Raw genomic sequence first — 18,046 nt, forward strand, 5'->3', positions numbered from 1 at the left:
CCCCCTTCCCACTCTGGCAACCGGAAGTGCAGCCCTCCCGCCCTCCATTTCCTAAGTCCACATCCCGGTCTTTTTCTGACGCATGGGCCCAGGCCCCAGTGTTCATGGAGCTGAGGATGCTGCATGCGTATAAAGCTAAGATGCCATTCACAGGCTGTCTCTCTATTCTGCTGGCTTCTCCATCCATGTTCTGTAATGTCCATTTTGTTCCCCGCTGTGTCTTTATTTCTGTTCCCTGAACTCCCCTGCAGCCTCATTCAGTGTTGGTATGTCGTTGGGCCATGTGGACAAGTGCGTGCTTAGATTTGAAAAGCTTTTCACTCTGTTCTGGGCTTTGTCTGTGCTATGTTTGCTGAGTTTCTCTTCCCTCCCCTTTGAAATACTGTTAGACATTATGTTCTGTGTCCACGACATATAAATCAGACTTGTGACCAGGAGGGCTACATATATTAAGTCTCTTTGAAAGGAATCTTTGCTGTTCTGCCGTAGAAATGATTTGCTCTGATGCAAATAATTGACACTTGCTGAAGAAAACCATAATGCTTATTGAAACTTGAGACAAGAACCAGCAATCCTGAAACTCTGTCATGAAATTCTAGATGCTGCCAACTTTAAGGTCCCCTCAAAATATTCATTTATATTTTGGAATGTAAGCACTTAGAATCCAGAAAACCAGGCAACACTCCAGCAGGTGCCCCCAGCAGACACATGCTCCGCCATTTTGATTTACTTGTCTTGGGATATGTCACTTGGGCTCTCGGGGTACCAGAAAGAAGATTGAAAGCAAGGACAGAGCATTTGGATATATTAAGCACAGTAAGAATCCTGCAATTGATTGATCTCCCACGACTGAAAAATCGGCTTATGAAGCTGATAGGGAAAGAGCTAAAAATGAAGGCTAAGAAATGTACATACGCGGTAGCTTCTCAGCACAGTAGCTAAGATCACTAACAACTGAGAGTCAACCAATACAAGGAAGGACTTATTTAAGGAACAAAATGGCTATGAATGTGATAGATGCAATATTCTATGACATATACACTATTATCTGTAAACAGTGTCTACATTTCCAAGCTGATGATGATAATGATGATGGTAATATCTTCCGTATATGATCTTTCATCTGACACCATATATATTACTTTGCCTAAGTAATGCACTAAGTGTAAAAATAATGTCTTAGGGCCCTCCTCAGTTATTTCCTTCTAGAATGGAGTTAAAGTTTTACCACTTCAAGATAGGGTGTTTAAGTTAGAAAAAGGAAAAAGGACTCATCTTGAGAATTTTGCTTTTTCTTTTAAAATGCCAAAAAATGGGAGCACCTGGGTGGCTCAGTTGGTTAAGTGTCCAACCCTTAATTTCAGCTCAGGTCTGGATCTCAGGGTCGTGAGTTCAAGCCCCGTGTTGGGCTCCACACTGGACACGGAGCCTACTTAAAAAAAAAATGCCAAAAATGTTTAATGCCTTTGGTATTTCAAGGGCTAAGAATTTGGTAACCAGCAACAGTACTCTGAGACCTTGTTCCCAGTGAGCCATTGTGATGTGTGGAAATCATATTGTGCAGAATCCCTTAGATGGGTGCGTTGTTGAGTCTCTCTTTGCCTAGTGCTTTAAAATGTTTTGTAGGAGGTTTTAATTGATTCTAGCATTAAATCTGTTTATAAGGACTTGAACATAGTAGTGAGGTTTTTTGTTTTTTTTTAAAGCAACTAGAAAGATCAATGGTTGCCGAAATAGGCAGCCAAATAAAGAACTATACCCAACAAGAAACAGCATTCAGCCAGAATTCACCCATCGGGAATTCAGACAGTCACTCCCCAGCCTTTAAGAATCATCACCCATATCTGAGAAGCGATGGGCTCCTACTGCCACTTGCCAGGAGAGCATCTCCATGATAGATTTTTAATACTTGGGCAAATGCTAATGCTAATAACCTTAAACCTTTGCCTCCCATCTATGCAGATATTTTTGTGTGTGCATGCCACTAGGTAATCATCATCAAAACAAATTTAATGGAGTTTCATCCAATTAGATATTGTCACCAAATGTGAGAACATTTCCCTGAGATGTCTGATGTTCTTCTACGCATGCAGGAAGGGTAGAGTTGAAGGGCGGAGGGCAGTGTGGTTCGGAAGCAGGAGCATCCAGTGCTCGGCATATACAGAAAGAGTTTTCAAAAGACAACCTCAAATAAGGCGAGAAAGCGGTCTTTCTAGACCTTCTTTTGAGAATAGTTCACAAGAAGTATTCTGTTTTTCAATTATTCACTCTTGTGAATAAGTTCTGATGTTTACAGGAGTAAAGCATTCCTCTGAAGTGAAATAGTTAAATTGGGGTTATTGAGGATCTAGTGGGAAAGTGCTGAAAAGGAGATGCCATTGTGACCCTGTTGCTCAATACTAGCATCTGTCTGCCTTTATTCAAGAGCAAGGTGAAGGTTAATCCTGCAGTGGTGCTTACTAAATTCGGCCATTAATAGCTCAAGAATTCACAAGTAGGCTATTTTCAGTCATTCATTTGCAGACATTTACAAGGCACCTGGTCTTGGCCAGGCACTATGCTGAGCACAGAAAGATGAAGGAGACCTAATTCTAATTCAGCCTTAGATTTAAAACAAGATTTACTTCTACATGTAAACCACATTCTTCCTTCCCCTGCTTGCCTCTACCTGTGTCTTTTCGTTTTTTTGAGATGTGAACTAGTTATTTCTCATTAGAAGAGTGATAATAAATGAAATAACTTTTTAAAAAAAATTAACCTTTTAATAGATCGGCAGCTTGGGGCAAAGCATCATAATTTTTAGAGGCTAATATCTGATTTAAATAGTAAAGTCTACATAATAATGTATTGGAAGCTAGACGTGAAACTGACTCTCGAGGGAAAAAAGAGAAAAGCTTCAGAACACGATAACCAAAAACCTGGAATCTAAACTGAAGCCAGAAACAAATTCAGATCTCATTTGGAAGATCTTGCTGCCCATTCAGTATAGATCCCGTGCTCTGGTTAACCTAAAAATACACATATTGAGAAATTAAAACTGTAGTAAGCGTGTTATTTTAAAACTCCAGCAATTGGTATCTTTTATACTTTGTGGGCCAGATTTAGAACAGCTTGGCTTACTTGAAGAAATCAACTCGTGCTCTGTTCTCTGAAGATCTATGATTTATTTCATATTGTTAGCATTAATTGATAGATAAATTACACTTTATGAAAACTTACAACTTTTGTGCTTCAAAGGGCACTGTCAGGATAGCGAAAGACAACCCACGGAATGAGAGGAAGTGTTTGCAAGTCATCTATCTATCTGATAAGGGACTTGTACCCAGAATATATAAAAAAGTCTTATGACTCAGGAACAAAAGCAGTCGCACTATAGTTCATTAACTTTTGATAGTCCCCTACACCTTCTGGTGTATTCTTGGGGCAGATGTTTTCTCAGACATGAGGTAGGAGGATACTTTAGGGCAATAGCTGATCTCTGACAGCCCAACACAGGCCTCAGTTCATCCTGGTCGGAAGGGAGTGACATTGGCCTTGGCCACACTCAAGGCCCAGTGCCAGCTAGCTTCTCTGGCCCCTTCCCTGTTCTCTCCTCCAAGAACACCGTGCTGTCCAGCCACAGTGGCCAGGACTGTTGTTCCTACACACCATGGCCCTTCATTCCTCAGGACGTGCAAGCCCTCTAGAGTCTAGGCCTGCTCACACCTCGGCTCACCCGCCCACCTGGTATATTTATTCCTTGGTGCCCTGCTCAGTCTAACATGTTAGCTCTCTGAAAGAATTGATGGCACTCTCGCCTGAGCAAGCATGTCCATATCATAGTCTGTCTCCTTAGGTAGCTTCTGAGACCCACCCCCCTCACGGGCAGGGATGACATCTCATTCATCTCCCTGCCCTCAGTCATAGCTCAGTGCACAGCCATGGTGGATGTCCGGATTTGTTTCACAGATGGAATTGTTGGACTGGGTGGAGCCTCAGTGGAGCCTTGGAAGAGGCAGGTGGCGAGAAGTCCCAAAGTCCCTGGGAGAAAGGGCCTGACTGAATGGGGTGTATTGCACAGCGAGGAAGCAGAGCATTTGCTTCAAGTGCAGGCACTTTGCATTGCTAAGGGGAGGGACTAGGTGATCTCACAGGCTCCCAGACATAGCCTTCCATTCAGAGAAATCTACTCCAGCCTCTGCCATCGTGCCCGAAAGTGACTGTTATTTGGGCTTGCATATCCCGCCCCTTCACATGCTTGGGATTTAATGTCTGACAACTGACCCTGAATCATTAGCAAGTGACCTTCCATGACTCTTAATGTACTTTCCATCTAATCAGTTTGCTGCCCGCTCACAGCCTTCAACCGCATGCCATTGGAATGACTCCTCCTACCGCTAGCTGCTTTTAACCCAGTTCCACGCAAACTCGAGTCTCTCCTGCGGAAAACTAAACCTTATATCACCTTGTGAGCCAAGTTGATAAATTGAGTTTGTTTCTTTTGTTTCTCCTTTTGGATGTACCTCCTTCCGGTTTGTTTTGAATTTTTATTATGCTTGCTTTGTTTTCTTTATTGCTGTCCCTTCTCTTATTTTGTTTTCTCCATTCTTCTCATTGGAGGCAATGAGCCGTCCAGCGGCCGGAACTCCCCTCTCCCTTACCGGCCAGACAGTCGTCCTCTCACTCCAACCTATGCCCAGGCCCCTAAACATTTCCATGTTCCAGGTAGGAGCTGACACGGTCTTTGTCTGGGTGTCCTGTCACGGTGTAGAATGTAGCCCTGTTACCTGTCTCGTCTCATTCCTCACGCTTTCTTCATCGGGATGCACACAGTCGACAAACCCTAAATTGCACGATCTGACCCAGAGGGCCTTTCAGAAGTTTGGGATGTGAAATGCCAAGGATTGTATGGAAGGTTTAAGTTTTCTCAAAATTTTTTGAAGGGGGGTGGGAAGCAGAGAGTGAAGGAAGGAGGGTTGAGTTGCTTTGTTTTGTTTTTATGAAGATTTTAATTTTACCTGTATATGAGTACCCTTTGAAGTTATCACTCTGTGGTTTGGTGTCATTGACTAATTATCACAATGACAATCTACTTATCTTCTCATACTCGAGAATGAACCACAGCATCAGTCAAGAGTACTTTTATTTTTTTCCTGTTTGTCTCCAGTGTGGAGATTCTTTCTATGGACTTTTCAGAGAAGTATAAAATTGGATCAATTGGTTGGTCCTTCTGCAATGTATAACCAACCGACTACCTTCTTAGCCCGCAAAGATATCTTGCAATTTAGGCTTGGTGCTGTAAGCTTTGCTGAAGTCATAAGCATTTGCTGTCACGGTACAAATAGTAATTTGCCATCAAGAACTGGAAAACTCAGAACCCATCAATATTTTAATGTTTAGGTCAACTCAATTTTTAAGGGCAAGATTGGCTATCAGAGGTCACGATATTTTTTTTTTTTTTCCATCGGAAGTACATTGTTTTGTTTCTTTTAAGCTCCTGAAAGTGGTTTAATAAATTACCTATTATTAGGACACATATTTGGAATCTGTAATAGTTTTTTTTCTTTTGCATTCCAAACTTACCTAATAAAATAGAGGAAAGTTCAGTGAGATTCATACCGCTAAGATAGAACTGCCTTTTCAAATAAAGCTTCACTGAACCTTGAAAATCAGTGTTGTACATTTGCAACCTTTTTGCGTGAAGAATGCCCCCACCAAGATACGGTGCCCAAGATTCGGGGGAAGCAGACCTTTTGAAATTTCCTGAGTATTTGCAGTCAAAGCAAAACTGTAGCATTATCAAATGGGGTCCTGTATAAATAGATGAGTAACATTCGGCATCTCTTTTCCTTTCTTTCTTTCTTTTTTTTTTTTTTAATAAATTTGACCTATACAAGTTGGGATCCTCTCAAACATTCTGTCAGCACATCAGACAAGCCTTCCACATAAAAACTGTTTCTATGTTTTAAAAGACTACTCTTAATTATATTACATTGCTTTCCACTGTTCCACTCATTAGTTGAAAAGAAATTGAGCCCCTGGTATCTACTGCGAGCTCAATTTCTAGACAGTAGCAATTTGGGGACCTTCCCCAAACTGGTTATGTCTTTCTCACCACTAGAGTCCCGTCCCTCCACTGCTTCCATTTCTTCCTGTTTTAATCCCACTTTTAGTGAGGTACGTATTTGCAATAAATGGCTCATGAATTAGTTACATTTCTATATATCCTAAGATGTATTACAAAGGATTCCATATCACTTGTCTGTAGTAATTCACTCATTCCTGGAACTTCTTCTTCCCGTAACTTCAATCTTTGTAATACAAAAGTTAACCTTCCGGGTTGTTTTTGTTCAAGAGTCTTCAGTTTGGTTTGCCTCTCGGTTGATCTGTTTTTCCCATCGCTGAACCGGTTCCCATAATCACACACCTTTGCTTTTCATTTCCACAGATCAAGGGATCAACATTTACCGAAAACCACCCATCTACAAACAGCATGGTAAAACCCGCTTTCCTCCGCGTAGCTTTTAAGTAGCGGCGCCCGCCGAACTCTTTGCTGTCCTCTGAAAGGCTTTTCTGCTGCTGCTTTTGAGAATCAAACTGGGGCGCCCAGCATATCATGCCTTTATGGGTTCCTAAGATGAAATTATTGTGAGATTGGTTTTCCTAGAAAGAGAACGCTTAGCTTGGTTAGGAAGCTCCCAGTAATTCACAAACACCTTTTTTTTTTTTAGCATCAAATAATTTAACCAGCCTCTATAATAATTTGGATGAGCTTCTAATTAGTTTAATTAAATTCGTGAAGGCCAGCTACCTAGAAAAATTAACTGGACTAAGCCTACATCAACTCGACTGTCCAATTCCCCAGTTTCTTATGGGCATGCAGATGTCTGTGCCTTGGGGTGGAATGGACAGGACACACTCCAAGTCCTGGCCTTTCCCTCGATGGTTCTATGATATCATGGACACAGTTTCTCTGTCCCTCAATTTTCTCATAGGCAACAACCAGTGAGTTAGGCCAGCTTGTCTCTGAAATCCCTGCAAACTAAAATCCCTACATGGATTTATAATTGTGTTTTCCTTTTCTGGAAATACAGAATTTTTAAACCCAGGAAATCACATTACCATAGGTAAATCACATTTCCCTCCACCATTTTTAGGTCTCTATAAATTAGGTGCTGTAAATCTTTGGGAATGGATAGAAAGCCAATACTGGTCTACAGGTGATTTCAGAAAATCATACACAAAATGTGCCTGGAAATTTGAAGGCTGCCTTTAAAAAATCTAGTTGACATTAATGAGTCCTTAAGGATTAGGATGACATCAAAAGCAAAGAAAGTGGAAAATGCACAAGGAGAAAAATTTAGGCCAATATTCTAGGGGGAAGAAAGACAATGTACATATTATAATGGTTCTAGAACTGTGATTTTTTTTCTTTTCTTTTTTTTTCTTTTTTAAGATTTTACACCATGTGCTTGCTTTTTTTTAAGTTTGTTAACATTGTTTTTGTTTGTTTTTTTTATGGTTTAATGTCTTCTCACCCACTCATTAACATGTGAATGTTTACTGACTTCACCAATTCTAATGCGTAAGTACTGCTTGAAGTCATGCTTTTTTTTTTCTAAATTTAGGAATGAGACTCCAAGAGTTTGGTTTATCAATGTAGAAACTGTTTTTATTACTAAAATCTCTAAGGCCCTGCCTCTCTAAGCAAAAGTAATCAAATAATTAAGATTTAAAGAGAGTAGATCGTGTTAGCTTATTTATTTGAAAGAGACTGGCTTTTTTTTTTCCTGAAATGCTCTCTGACTTGACTCTTTCTTTGTCATCATTAAGAGTAGCTCAGTCAGAGTGCCTTCCCAAAGGACATTGTGCAAAAGAGCAGTTCCATGGAATAGAACAAGACGGCATGCCAAAAAACGGGGGTCTGGGCCCCGAAGCATTTGGAAAATGCTAGATTTAAATAAAGTCACACTTTTTTTTTTCTTTGTAATGCAGAACGTCTCTGTCTTTCATATGCTATCCCATGTTGTCCTTCTTTAAGAAGAAGATGTCCTTTGGAGTGCTTTCCAGGCTGAATGTTTAATTTTTTTCTCATGAGGTTAAAGAGTCAGAGAAACACTACTCCATGCTTGGCCAAGACTTCACCCCTTATGAGTCTATAGGGTGACCTTGGTCAAGTCGCTTCAGGAAACCGAGACCCAGAAGGTTACTACAAGAATGGGGAATTCGAGCTGAGGTTTCAAAAAAATTATTTCCAGATTTTAAAATATGTGAGCCCAGGGAGCGGGGAGAGTTTTATTTAAAGCGTTCTAACTCTATTTTGAAATGTTTAGTAACATCCCAGGCCAGTCTGCCAAATTAGCCAGAATCAGGGTCTGACCATTAAACCTGGTTTGTTTTGTTCCAGCTCTATGATTAGATTTGGAACTCTAAGCCAGGGACTCCTCTAAGCAGAGTCATCAAGAACCCTGTGAACTAAGGTCCTTGCTAGTCTGGCTTTTGTTGTTTTAAAGTTGGATGACTCACTTGTATGTGCAGACCCTTGAGGAAAACAAGGAGTGTTTTGCATATATAAGGCGCCATGTTGAATTCCTACAAGCTGAGCGTGGATTTTCCCATTGCCATATCTCCTAGGACTCAAGACACATATATAATATGTAAGGATTAGAATGAACTGGACAGATGATGGCTAAAATGAACAAACACAAATACACAAAGAGACAAAGCCAGCCCTCTCCTGACTAACAACTATGTCAAATGACAATGTCATGTTTTTAACTTAGTTCTTTAATTTCAAATTGCTAATTCAAATTTCTAATTACTCTTGAAGAGTATTATCTGATGGAACTTTCTGTGATAATGGAAATGGTCTACCTTGGTGCTTCCAGTATGGTAGCCATAAATCACAGGTGACTACTGAGCACTTAAAATGTAGCTAGTGCAACTGAGGGATGGAAGTTTAATTTTACTCATTTGTTGGTTTAATTTAATTTAATTAATTGAAATTTAAGTAGCCATGTGTTGTGAGAGCTAGTATTGGACAGCCCAGCTCTGGAACAGGCATTTCAGATATCGAATGCAGTTTTGCTTCCTGCAGAACATAAAGAAAAGGAGTTGTCACTGGGCACCACTGAGTGGCTGGGCAGTTGATACTGGTCATAAACAGCTTTCTGGAGTTGAAATTTTTGCCAAAAAACAAAACTGTGTAAGTGGGTTGTACCACCATGGCCTTGCAGACAGATAGCTAAGCTCCCCCTGATTCCCACCTAGATGCAGCTGCCTTGGCAGCCCAGAGCAAGTCTTCAGAAGATATCATCAAGTTTTCCAAGTTCCCAGCAGCCCAGGCTCCAGACCCCAGCGAGATACCAAAGATTGAGACGGACCACTGGCCTGGTCCCCCCTCACTTGCCGCCGTAGGTATGCAACTGCTACAGCTAAGCCCCATGGACAAATTGGTAGGAGATTGCAAAATGAAATGCTGTCCAAATATGCAAGAAAATGTGTCCTATTGTAAAGACTTTTAAGGAAATATGACGAGAGGGAGAGAAAAGCACTGAGGTAGTAGTCACATGTGTGCAAAATGCTTCAAAATTACAGAAACCCAATCACCAGAGCCTTGCTCTAACCAACCCACTAAGAGGCAGACAGAACTGGTCTAAAACGGATGGTTAGCGTGGACTCTCAAGAGTTACTACTGCAAAATCAGTAACTCCGGAAGCAGTTGACCCAAAGCCTCCTGCCAAGAACATTGTTCTGTCTAATTAGAGTCTGGTGGGCGGATTTACTGAGTGTCCACAGAGGCGTGACTTCGTCCAGTTAAACTTGTTTTAGACGACTTCTGGGTTGTAATTACAATTCTCTTAACAACCAGTCTTAACATAGAAGCCCTTGCACCTTTCTTGCGAGATCACGTTCTCCATCACTAAGAAGGGCTGACACAGAGTCACAGATGCTCTGAAATACTACTCGTGTAAAGCTCTTTGATTTTCCATCTATCATCTCCATGAAGTCTGTGCTAAAATGTCACATTTGAGCTGTTTCATTCTTTGCTTTGAACCACAGATCTTTGCTTTAGGACTGTGTCTGTGTTTTTACTCTTTTGTCAGTTGTGAAATCATTTGGCCTAAAAAGTCATATTAGCAAATTCAGAAGCTAATACTGAAAATTGAGTGAGTCAGCTTTACAAAGATATAACTATCTCATCACATTTCTGTTGACAACCTTTTAAAAAAGGCCTTCAATTTTCCAAATTTCCACATTTTCTTCATCATGCTTTTTCTCAAGTTATTTTCTGGAATAACTTTTACAAACAATGTAAGTGGATTTTAAAGCAATCTATGTTTATCCAAATACTTGAAGGAAAATCTACTTCCCTGGGTTTATGATTTGCAAGTACTCTATTGTGTTGCCTTAAGATTTATCTGATTCTTGTAAACGTGTGTCTTTTAGTTTTTATTAGTGGAGATTAAAGAGAGAGCATTCACGGTGACATTTATGATTTTAGGAACCAAGAATCAATCACCAGCTTTTCTCGGCCATACTATGCCCCACAGGCAGTTCCTGGAAACTTTGGGGTTCCTAGTTCAGTCTTGCTGCTTCAAGGGGGGCAGAAACAGCTAAATTTAGGGGAAAGGTAAAATTAATATTTTGTTGTTAAAATCATCATCACTAAATGGTTTAAAGCTTTTTGGGTTCCAAAATGAAGAAAAATTCTGGCCCATTAATCAAAATGATAAAAACTGAGACCATTAGTTCAAGTTTATTTTGATTAGATTAGCAAGCTTTCCTGTTTCCTCCCACAGCCAGATTAATCCAAGCAATTTAGGAAAACAATAATTATCTCAATTTTACAACCATTCAGACAGATTCCTCCCTTTCACTCCCTGACTCCCCTTTTCCCAGAAGCTTAAAAACTATAAACGATCTGCTAGATTGGACTAAAACAACTCACTTTTTAAGGGTCTTAACACTATTCATTGACCCATCAGTATAAAACTCTTTTTGTGACCATTTTTTCAAAGGACTGAGGGAAAGAAACATTAGAGACTCGTCTCTTAAAATAAAAATAAAAGCATGCTTCTTAATCAATTAAGGGCAGAAGATAGGGTGACTGTTATGAGGACAAGTCTAAATATTCAGAAAAAGAGAAAACTAGAAGATTGCAAAACGTGTCACAAGGGAGTGACTGTCTTACCTGTTCAATGGTCATGTACATGAATTTGGGTTCCTCCCTGTTTGAAAGCTGACCTCAGGGACATCCAAAGAATAACTCTAGACGCCCCTCCCCGATACTACAGAGGGATCTGGCCAGTGACCCGTGGGATGACTTAGACCCAATCATAACAGCTCACGGAGTCCTAATTGAGCAGGTCAGTTGTTAGGAGGCCAAAATTCATGACTTACTGGATCCCACATTGAATTGGCCTGAAACCCGAAACCCACCAGTAGGGCTGAATTGGTGGTAGGCTTTTTGCCTCGCGGTGTTCACGAATATTGAAGACCACTGCTGATTTTGCCAGCCGGCCAAGTTGAGCACAGGTGGACTAGTCCCGTAAGATCCCCTTGCCATGGGGCTAACGTGAGAAGTTGTCTTTGCTGTGGAATTAGGAGCCGACATGAGACGCAGATCTAGCGGCAGAGAGGAAGATGAGGAGGAGCTTCTGAGACGCCGGCAGCTGCAAGAAGAGCAATTAATGAAGGTTTGTCCTTAAACTACTTTGCTGCAGTCTTCAGTTCAGTTCCCTAGATCTGGGTTTTTTGGATGGATACCATGGGCAAGCCACCAAGTGAATGAGAGGCCATCCCAGCCCTCGAAGGGCTGGAAATCCAGTAGGCGAGAGAAGACAGGCCTGTAGTGACCTGAAAGCAGGGTACTGAGTGCTTAGTGGGTTCCAGAAGAGATGGCCTGGAAGCTGGAGGTCAGAGGGACATGGAATGTTCGAGCTTCTGCCAGGAGAGCCAGACCGCGTGGGGTATATGTGTGCAGCGCATGTTCAAGAGGGCCAGGTGGAGCCAAGCTGTTCACCCACGTGGTGCGACACCTGCCTTCCCTCGTGCAGGGTCTGCTGAAGGAATTCCCTTGGGATTATTTCTCCAAGGCTTTCCTCAGGACTTGTAGGACCTTGTGTGTCTATCTGAGCTAGGATGGAGGGGATAAAATGGACTGCCACCAAGACGTCCTCATTATACCCACCCCACCCCACCGCCGTCACAGCATCCCAGACCAAAAGAAGGATAGTCCATTTTAGCCTGGGGTAGAGGGAGCCAGGACATTATATACTCTCCCACCAATAAGGGACTGATGAATCCCTTCACATGACATTTTCCAAAGCTACTTAATCATATGGGAAATGCACATGATACTAGTTATATGGAGGGAGAGGATACAAAGTTGCATTTATAGCATGATCCCAGTTTTGTATGATATGTGCAGAGAAAAATGCTGGGTGGATATAAATCAAAATGTAAATGGTGGTTATCTCTGAGGGGTGGATTACAGGTTAGTCTTCTTTCCTTCTAGATTTTCTAAAATCTCTGCAATGAGCATGTGTTACCCTTGTCTTCTTGTTTTTAAATAAATCAATCTAATTTCTTTTTAAAGGATACTATCCCCAAACTCCCCTTTGCACATCAAAAATCTCCACACAGTCACACATGCCTCCTGTGGTCACCTGCCGGCACGTTGGGGAGGGCAAAGGAGGGAGAACATTTTTCTGACATGGAGCTTGTCCCACGCTTGGCTGAGAGGGGTTCAAGGTCCCAAACCTGGCCTATCCCTTGAGGAACCACCAGGCCCTGGCACCAAATGCGTTCAAGCCACTCCACGGTCAGGAACTTTCTGCAGGACCTTCTAAAACAGAAACTGCCATTCTGATGATAATTGTGGGCTTCACTCTCATCTTTCTTTTCTTTGTGATAGCTCAACTCAGGCCTGGGGCAGTTGATATTGAAAGAGGAGATGGAGAAGGAGAGCCGGGAGAGGTCGTCCCTGACAGCCAGTCGCTATGATTCTCCCATCAACTCAGGTGAGCAGCAGACCCACCACATTCTCCCAGCGAGAGCCAGCCACCGGCCTGCTGGGAGCCCGTCTGGACTGTTCCAGGAGAGGCGGGGCCATTTCTGGTGGAACCTACAGAGTGTTCTACATGAGCAGAAGCATGAGAAACATACTGCCTGTCAACTTAGCTTATGAAGATGCCACAGTTCTTCCTTAAATGTATATTTTCTTCATGTTGGAGATGGGGGAGTCCTTGGGTGATTTTAGTGTTTACTACATGCAAGCACTTCTGCTAGACATTGTTCCATTTATTTCCACAACATGCCAATGAAGTAGGTGATATTATTATTCCCCTTTTGTAGATCAGGAGACAGGTATAGGAAGTTTAAGTAACTTACCCAATGTCACATTATTAATAACTAGCAAAACTAGGATTCAGGAGTTGAAGCATTATAACCATAGAGCCCACATGCTGAACCGGAATGCCCTGCGACCTCTCCTTGATGCCTCACTGGCATCGATCTTGGATTGGTGGTTTACTAATCTTTAGAGTTCCTTCTGATCCTGTAGTTCTGTTCTATAAGAATATATAGTACAGTATCTACATGAGTCAAGAAACAAAGACTTACAAAGATGAAATACCATGCCAAGGTGTCAAGCTGTGGAGCCAGAATCCAAGCCCAGGTCTGCTTCCCCCAAAGCTCCGCAGTTTATGTGATGTCATGCTGTTGATTAATGGGATATCCTATCCCATGCCTCTCAGGAACTCTACTGTGGTGAGCCAGGAGAGCATGACAACATACATGGTTGGCTTTCAGGTCAGTTATTGCCACTATACCAATTGGAGCATGACCTTATGCATCCACATGGCCCTGGGTTCCAATCATTGCTTAGCTATTTATAAGGTGAGTGACCTTGGACAAGATACTTAACTTCTGTTAGCCCCTATTTCTTCTCCTGTAAAATGGAAATAATAGAATAGTGCTGTTAGGGTTGTATTGAGGATTTGGAGGTAAAGAAGTGCCAAGCACCTCTCCCTTCTCCACTCACTCACTCACTGCATCACCCAAATGTGGTGGCCTTTCGTGAACATTCGAGTCCAATATTTTTTGGGTTATTTTTTTTCTATTTTTCTATGTATCTTCTATTCAGTAAGGTAGAAGATGCATTGCCAGTTTCATTAGAGAATTGGGCTTCTGGGGGCACCTGGCTGGCTCAGTTGGTAGAGCATGCAACTCTTGATCTTGGGATCATGAGTTTGAGCCCCACGTTGGGGGTAGAGTTTACTTAAAAAAAAAAAAAAGCTATTAAGAATTGGACTTCTGATTTCCTTTTTTTACCTTTTCTCATTCAGCTTCACATGTTCTATCATCTAAAACCTCATCTCTCCCAGGCTATGGAAAAAATGGGCTTCATCGGGTAAGATTTCTCAATTCTGAGTTGTTCCCTCTTGATTCCCTCTTCAGTCCTGGTTGAAGTGCTAATATACTGTCTGAATATGTCTGATAATATGATCTCAGTATTAGAATATAATGAAAATTGTAATTCCCCTGATCTGGTGAGTCACTTTGAGTTACAGGCAAAATAAAATATTTCTATTGAGAGAAAGAGAAATTGACTTTAGATGAAAGAATAGCCTGTATCAGCTTGTGGGAAGACTACATTAATTAATTGTGTGGCAAATATTTCCACACTCAAGCTACAAGTAATGACTTGAGCCCTCATCTCTGCTGTAAAAAGATCGGGAACGTTTATGGCTATCACCCTCCCCAAAAACCTTAGAACAAATGCAATTGCATGGCTAGCTGCATGAAAAAATGTATTTTTATTTATTGGCAAAAGATAACTTGCTTACCCAGCACCTGCTGTCATTGGGTGCACTGCAAAAGACAAAGAGGTTTCACAATAGTAGAAGACAAATAATGAAGGTCCAGGAATTCAGCTTGGGAAGAAATTCTGAGGATTTTGTAAATCCTTTCTTCCTTTTCACATGACTCCAAAACCATCACTCTGGAATAGATTGTCTAATGATGTGTTCTTTCTCGTTTCAGCCTGTTTCCACAGACTTTGCTCAGTACAACAGCTACGGGGATGTCAGTGGGGGAGTGCGAGGTAAGGCCCGTGTGCCTGGGCTGCGGACTGACTGGCTGAGATTGAGATGAGACTGTGCAGTCACATCTACATTGGCTGGGTTCATGCTGTCTGACATCCGAAAGCCAGATCACAGCTAGCCTCTGTGAGCTAGTGAAGCATGCATTAAAATCGCAAAGCAGGAGATAGTCCAAGATGGTGCAGGAGTAGGAGACCTTAGTTTTGTTGGGTCCCAGGAATTCAGCTAGATAGCTATCAAATCACTCTGAACACCTGCGAACTCAACCTGATAGCTAAGAAAATATCTGCAACTCTACAAATAGAAAAGTGACCACTTTCTGCAAGAATGACAAGACGGAAAAACTCACCTCAGAGAAGAGAACAAGAGGCAACACTGACCACCAGTGACCTAATCAGTATGGATATAAGTAAGATGTCAGAACTAGAGTTCAGAATAATGATTATAAAGATACTAGCTGGGCTTGAAAAAAGCATAGAAGACACTAGAGAATCCCTTTCTGGAGAAATAAAAGAACTAAAATCTAATCAAGTTGAAATCAAAAAGGCTATCAATGATATGCAATAAAAAATGGAGGTTCTAACAGCTAGGATAAATGAGGCAGAAGAGAGAATTAGTGATATAGAAGACAAAATGATGGAGAATAAAAAAGCTGAGAAAAAAGAGATTAAACAGCTACTGGATCATGAGGGGAGAATTTGAGAGATAAGTGGTACCATAAAGCGAAACAATATTAGAAAATTGGGATCTTAGAAGAGGAAGGAGAGAGGGGGGCAGAATGTATATTGGAGCAAATTATAGCAGAGAACTTCCCTAATCTGGGGAAGGAGCAGGCATTCAAGTTCAGGAAGCACAGAGAACTCCCTCAAAATCAATAAAAAATAGGTTAACACCTTGACATACAATAGTGAAACTTGCAAATCTCAGAGACAAAGAAAATCCTGAAAGCAGCTCGGGACAGTAGGTCCATAACCTACAAGGGTAGAAACATTAGACTGGTAGAAGACCTATCCACAGAGACCTGGCAGGCCAGAAAGGACTGGCATGATATATTCAGGGTGCTAAATGAGAAAAATATGCAGCCGAGAATACTTTATCCAGCAAGGCTTTCATTCAAAATAGAAGGAGAGATAAAAAGCTTCCAGGACAAACAGAAACTAAAAGAATCTGTGATCACTGAACCAGCCCTGCAAGAAATATTAAAGAGGATCCTTTAAGTGAAGAGAGAGCCCAAAAGTAACATAGACCAGAAACTAACGAGACAATATACAGAAACAGTGACTTTACAGGTAATACAATGGCACTAAATTCGTATCTTTTAATAGTTACACTGAATATCAAAGGGCTAAATGCCCCAATCAAAAGACACAGTGTATCAGACTGGAAAAAGAGCAAGACCCTTCAATATGCTGTCTGTAAAAGACTCATTTTAAACCCAAAGACACCTCCAGATTGAAAGTGAGGGGGTGGAAAACCGTTTATCATGCTAATGGACATCAGAAGAAAGCTGGGGTAGTAATCCTTATATCAAACAAATTAGATGTTAAACCAAAAACTATAATAAAAGATGAGGAAGGACACTATATCCTAAAGAGTCTATCCAATAAGAAGATCTAACAGTTGTAAATATGTATGCCCCTAATATGGGAGCAGCCAATTATATAAACCAACTAATAACACAATTAAAGAAACACATTGATAATAATACAATAATAATAGGGGATTTTAACACCCCACTCACTGCAATGGATCATCTAAGCAAAAGATCAACAAGGAAACAGGGCTTTGAATGACACACTGGACCAGATGGATTTCACAGATATATTCAGAGCATTCCATCCTAAAGCAACAGAATACACATTGTTTTTGAGTGCACATGGAACATTCTCCAGAATAGATCACATACTGGGTCACAAGTCAGGTCTTAGCTGGTACCAAAAGATTGGGATCGAACTGGAGGGTGTTATGCTGAGCGAAATAAGTCAGTCAGAGAAAGACATGTATCATATGACCTCACTGATATGAGGAATCCTTAATCTCAGGAAACAAACTGAGGGTTGCTGGAGTAGGGGGTGGGGTGGGGTGGGAGGGATGGGGTGGCTGGGTGATAGACACTGGGGAGAGTATGTGCTATGGTGAGTGCTGTGAATTGTGCAAGACTGCTGAATCACAGATCTGTACCTCTGAAACAAATAATACAATATATGTTAAGAAAAAAAAAAAGAAGAAGAAGATAGTAAGAGGGAAGGAATGAAGGGGGGTGGAATCAGAGGGGGGAGACGAACCACGAGAGACGATGGACTCTGAAAAACAAACTGAGGGTTCTAGAGGGGAGGGGGGTGGGAGGATGGGTTAGCCTGGTGATGGGTATTAAAGAGGACACATTCTGCATGGAGCACTGGGTGTTATGCACAAACAATGAATCATGGAACGCTACATCAAAAACTAATGATGTAATGTATGGTGATTAACATAACAATAAAAAAGTAAAAAAAAAAAAAAAAGATTGGGATCATTCCCTGCATATTTTCAGACCACAATGCTTTGAAAACTTGAACTCAATCACAAGATGAAATTTGGAAAGAACTCAAATACATGGAGGTTAAAGGGCATCCTACTAAAGAATGAATGGGTCAACCAGGAAATTAAAGAATTTAAAAAATTCATGGAATCAAATGAAAATGAAAACACAACTGTTCAAAACCTTTGGGATGCAGCAAAGGCAGTCCTCACAGGGAAGTATATGGGAATACAAGCCTTTCTCAAGGGCTCAAATATACAGCCTAAACTTACACCTAAAGGAGCTGGAGAAAGAACAGCAAATAAAACCTAAATCCAGCAGGAGAAGAGAATTAATAAAGATTTAGAGCAGAATTCAATGAAATAGAAACTAAAAGAACAATAGAACAGATCAACGAAACTAGGAGTTGGTTCTTCGAAAGAATTAATAAGATTGATAA

At 41.2% G+C, this 18,046-nt stretch overlaps 1 protein-coding gene across 8 annotated transcripts in view; it reads left to right on the forward strand.

The window, feature by feature from the left end:
* ABLIM1 (actin binding LIM protein 1) overlaps window positions 1–18,046 on the forward strand; it is a 291,491-nt gene that overhangs the window by 261,763 nt on the left and 11,682 nt on the right. For 5 of the 8 annotated variants that reach the window (XM_078077085.1, XM_078077083.1, XM_036075711.2 and 2 more), the window contains 7 exons: window positions 4,600–4,704; window positions 6,428–6,475; window positions 9,250–9,396; window positions 11,587–11,678; window positions 12,899–13,004; window positions 14,331–14,395; window positions 15,028–15,088. In XM_078077085.1, the coding sequence (XP_077933211.1) occupies window positions 4,600–4,704; window positions 6,428–6,475; window positions 9,250–9,396; window positions 11,587–11,678; window positions 12,899–13,004; window positions 14,331–14,395; window positions 15,028–15,088 (624 nt within the window). The remainder of the gene's footprint in view (window positions 1–4,599; window positions 4,705–6,427; window positions 6,476–9,249; window positions 9,397–11,586; window positions 11,679–12,898; window positions 13,005–14,330; window positions 14,396–15,027; window positions 15,089–18,046) is intronic. The other 3 variants (XM_036075712.2, XM_078077082.1, XM_036075721.2) reach the window with 2 other exon arrangements.

This window comes from Halichoerus grypus, chromosome 7, assembly GCF_964656455.1.
Source record: "Halichoerus grypus chromosome 7, mHalGry1.hap1.1, whole genome shotgun sequence".
Lineage (NCBI taxonomy): Eukaryota > Metazoa > Chordata > Mammalia > Carnivora > Phocidae > Halichoerus > Halichoerus grypus.